This window comes from Aplysia californica, unplaced genomic scaffold (assembly GCF_000002075.1).
Source record: "Aplysia californica isolate F4 #8 unplaced genomic scaffold, AplCal3.0 scaffold00213, whole genome shotgun sequence".
Classification (NCBI taxonomy): domain Eukaryota; kingdom Metazoa; phylum Mollusca; class Gastropoda; order Aplysiida; family Aplysiidae; genus Aplysia; species Aplysia californica.
Window position 1 is genome coordinate 896,266 of NW_004797483.1, and position 1,827 is coordinate 898,092.

General features: G+C 55.3%; 1 protein-coding gene across 1 annotated transcript; it reads left to right on the forward strand.

Annotated features, from left to right (window-relative positions):
• Positions 1 to 385: 385 nt before the first annotated feature.
• LOC101854722 lies at positions 386 to 1,591 on the forward strand. Its single transcript, XM_005099449.1, has one exon. It carries the CDS (start codon positions 386 to 388, stop codon positions 1,589 to 1,591), a length of 1,206 nt encoding a protein of 401 aa, XP_005099506.1.
• Positions 1,592 to 1,827: the final 236 nt, after the last annotated feature.

The following is a 1,827-nucleotide window of genomic DNA, read 5'->3' on the forward strand; positions in this document are numbered from 1 at the left end:
GTCCGTCTTCTTAGATGCCATTGTGAACAAGTGAGGCTTCCGTTCACAAGCAGTGCGCAGTGATTCCACAATGACTCGACGATCGACTCTTTTGAGCCCGTTCATTGAACGGGTACCCAGCTAGTTACTCATAAGTCAAGAGGAGGTTTGCCTTGTTCCAAGCATCCCCATGAGCTGAAATCAAATCAAGAAGAACAGAAGGCAAGAAAGACAGAAAGAGGACATAGATAGCAGTTTGTTCACCGGGCCGTAGTTGGGTTTGTTTCTACGTTTCGCGGGGTTTTTTTTCTTTCTTTTTTTCTGGGTTGGGATTGTTTGTTTGTTTGTTTTTTGTTCTGTGGTGGGGGGTTTCTGTGTGTGGTCTTTTTCGGTTTTCCGAACAAACATGGTGACGACACCTGACATGTCCGAGTCACAGCGGTCCCAAGACGGGCAACACGCTGACCTCGTAGACGAGTGGACAGTGCACATGTTTGAACTTGTGGTCACTGTGGGTTTCACCCAGGTGTTGTGCGTACTAGGCACGGGTTCGAACATGCTGAACATTGTGGTGTTCTGGCGTCAGGGATTCGCGGAGTCGGTGAACGTCAGTTTGTGTGCGCTGGCCTTCTCGGATCTGTGCGGTCTGATCACGCTACAAGTGGCGAACGTGTGCGCCTACCCGTGGTTGGACAGGGAGTGGAACCTTCCCGTGGAGCCGCGGGAAATCACGTACCTGGCCGGCGGCTGGCCCCACCTGTGCTTCGCGCGCATCTCCAGCTGGATCACGGCCTACGTGACGTTGGAGCGGTGCTTGTGCATCGCGGTGCCGCTCCACGTGAAGCGGCTGATCACGCCGCGCGTCACGCTGACCGTGGTGGTGGTCATCCACGTGGCGCTGGTGGGCAGCGTTCTCAGCGAGTACGCCACTCTCTACCTGGACTGGAGCTGGCACCCGGCCCGGAACGCCAGCGTCATCCGCCTGGTGGCGCGCCCCACCCGGAAGGAGGTCGAGGGTGTGGCACACCTGGTCAGCTTCATGACCCAGTTCGTGTCCTTCGTGGCCGTTGTCCTCTTTACCCTGGTGCTGGTCGTCAAGTTGAAGGAGACCCGCGAGAAACGCGACAGGATGACGCGCGGTGAAGCGGCGTCACGCGCGGACGACAGGCATGATAAACACGGTCACAAGAGAAGCGACGGCAGCGGCGGCGACAGCGCTCTCCCAAAATCCGCAAACAAACCCTTCTCTGCCCGACACGCCAACAACAGCAGCGGAGGCAGTGGTGGAAAACGCGACCGGAAAACGGAGAAGATGATCTTGCTGCTGGCGTGCGTGTTCATCGCCTGCTTCACGCCCAGCACCGTGGCCTTTCTCTTCGTCATGCTCTACCACGAGTTCAGCGTCCACGGCCGCTACCGCAACACCTGGCTCCTCGTCTGGTCCGGCTGCTTCGCCCTGGAGGCGTTCAACGCCAGCGCCAACTTTGCGCTCTACTACCACATGAGCTCTCGCTTCCAGAACACGCTGCGGCTCATGTTCCCGCGATTGTTCGCCCACTCTCCGTCGGTCACTGCGGCGCAGAACAATAAGGGAACTGTCAAGAGAAACTGACCTCTCTGTCAAAAAAACACTGATCTCTCTGATAATCACAGATCTCTTTGTTCAAAACTAACCTGACCCCATTACCCAAAACTGACCCCTTTGTCCAAAACTGACCTGACTTCATTGCCAAAAACTGATCTCTCTAATAAAAACCAATCTCTTTGCCCAAAACTGGCCTCATTGTCCAATCTTCACGTCATTATCCAAAACTGACCTCTTTGTCCAAAAGTCACTGACCTCTTTGT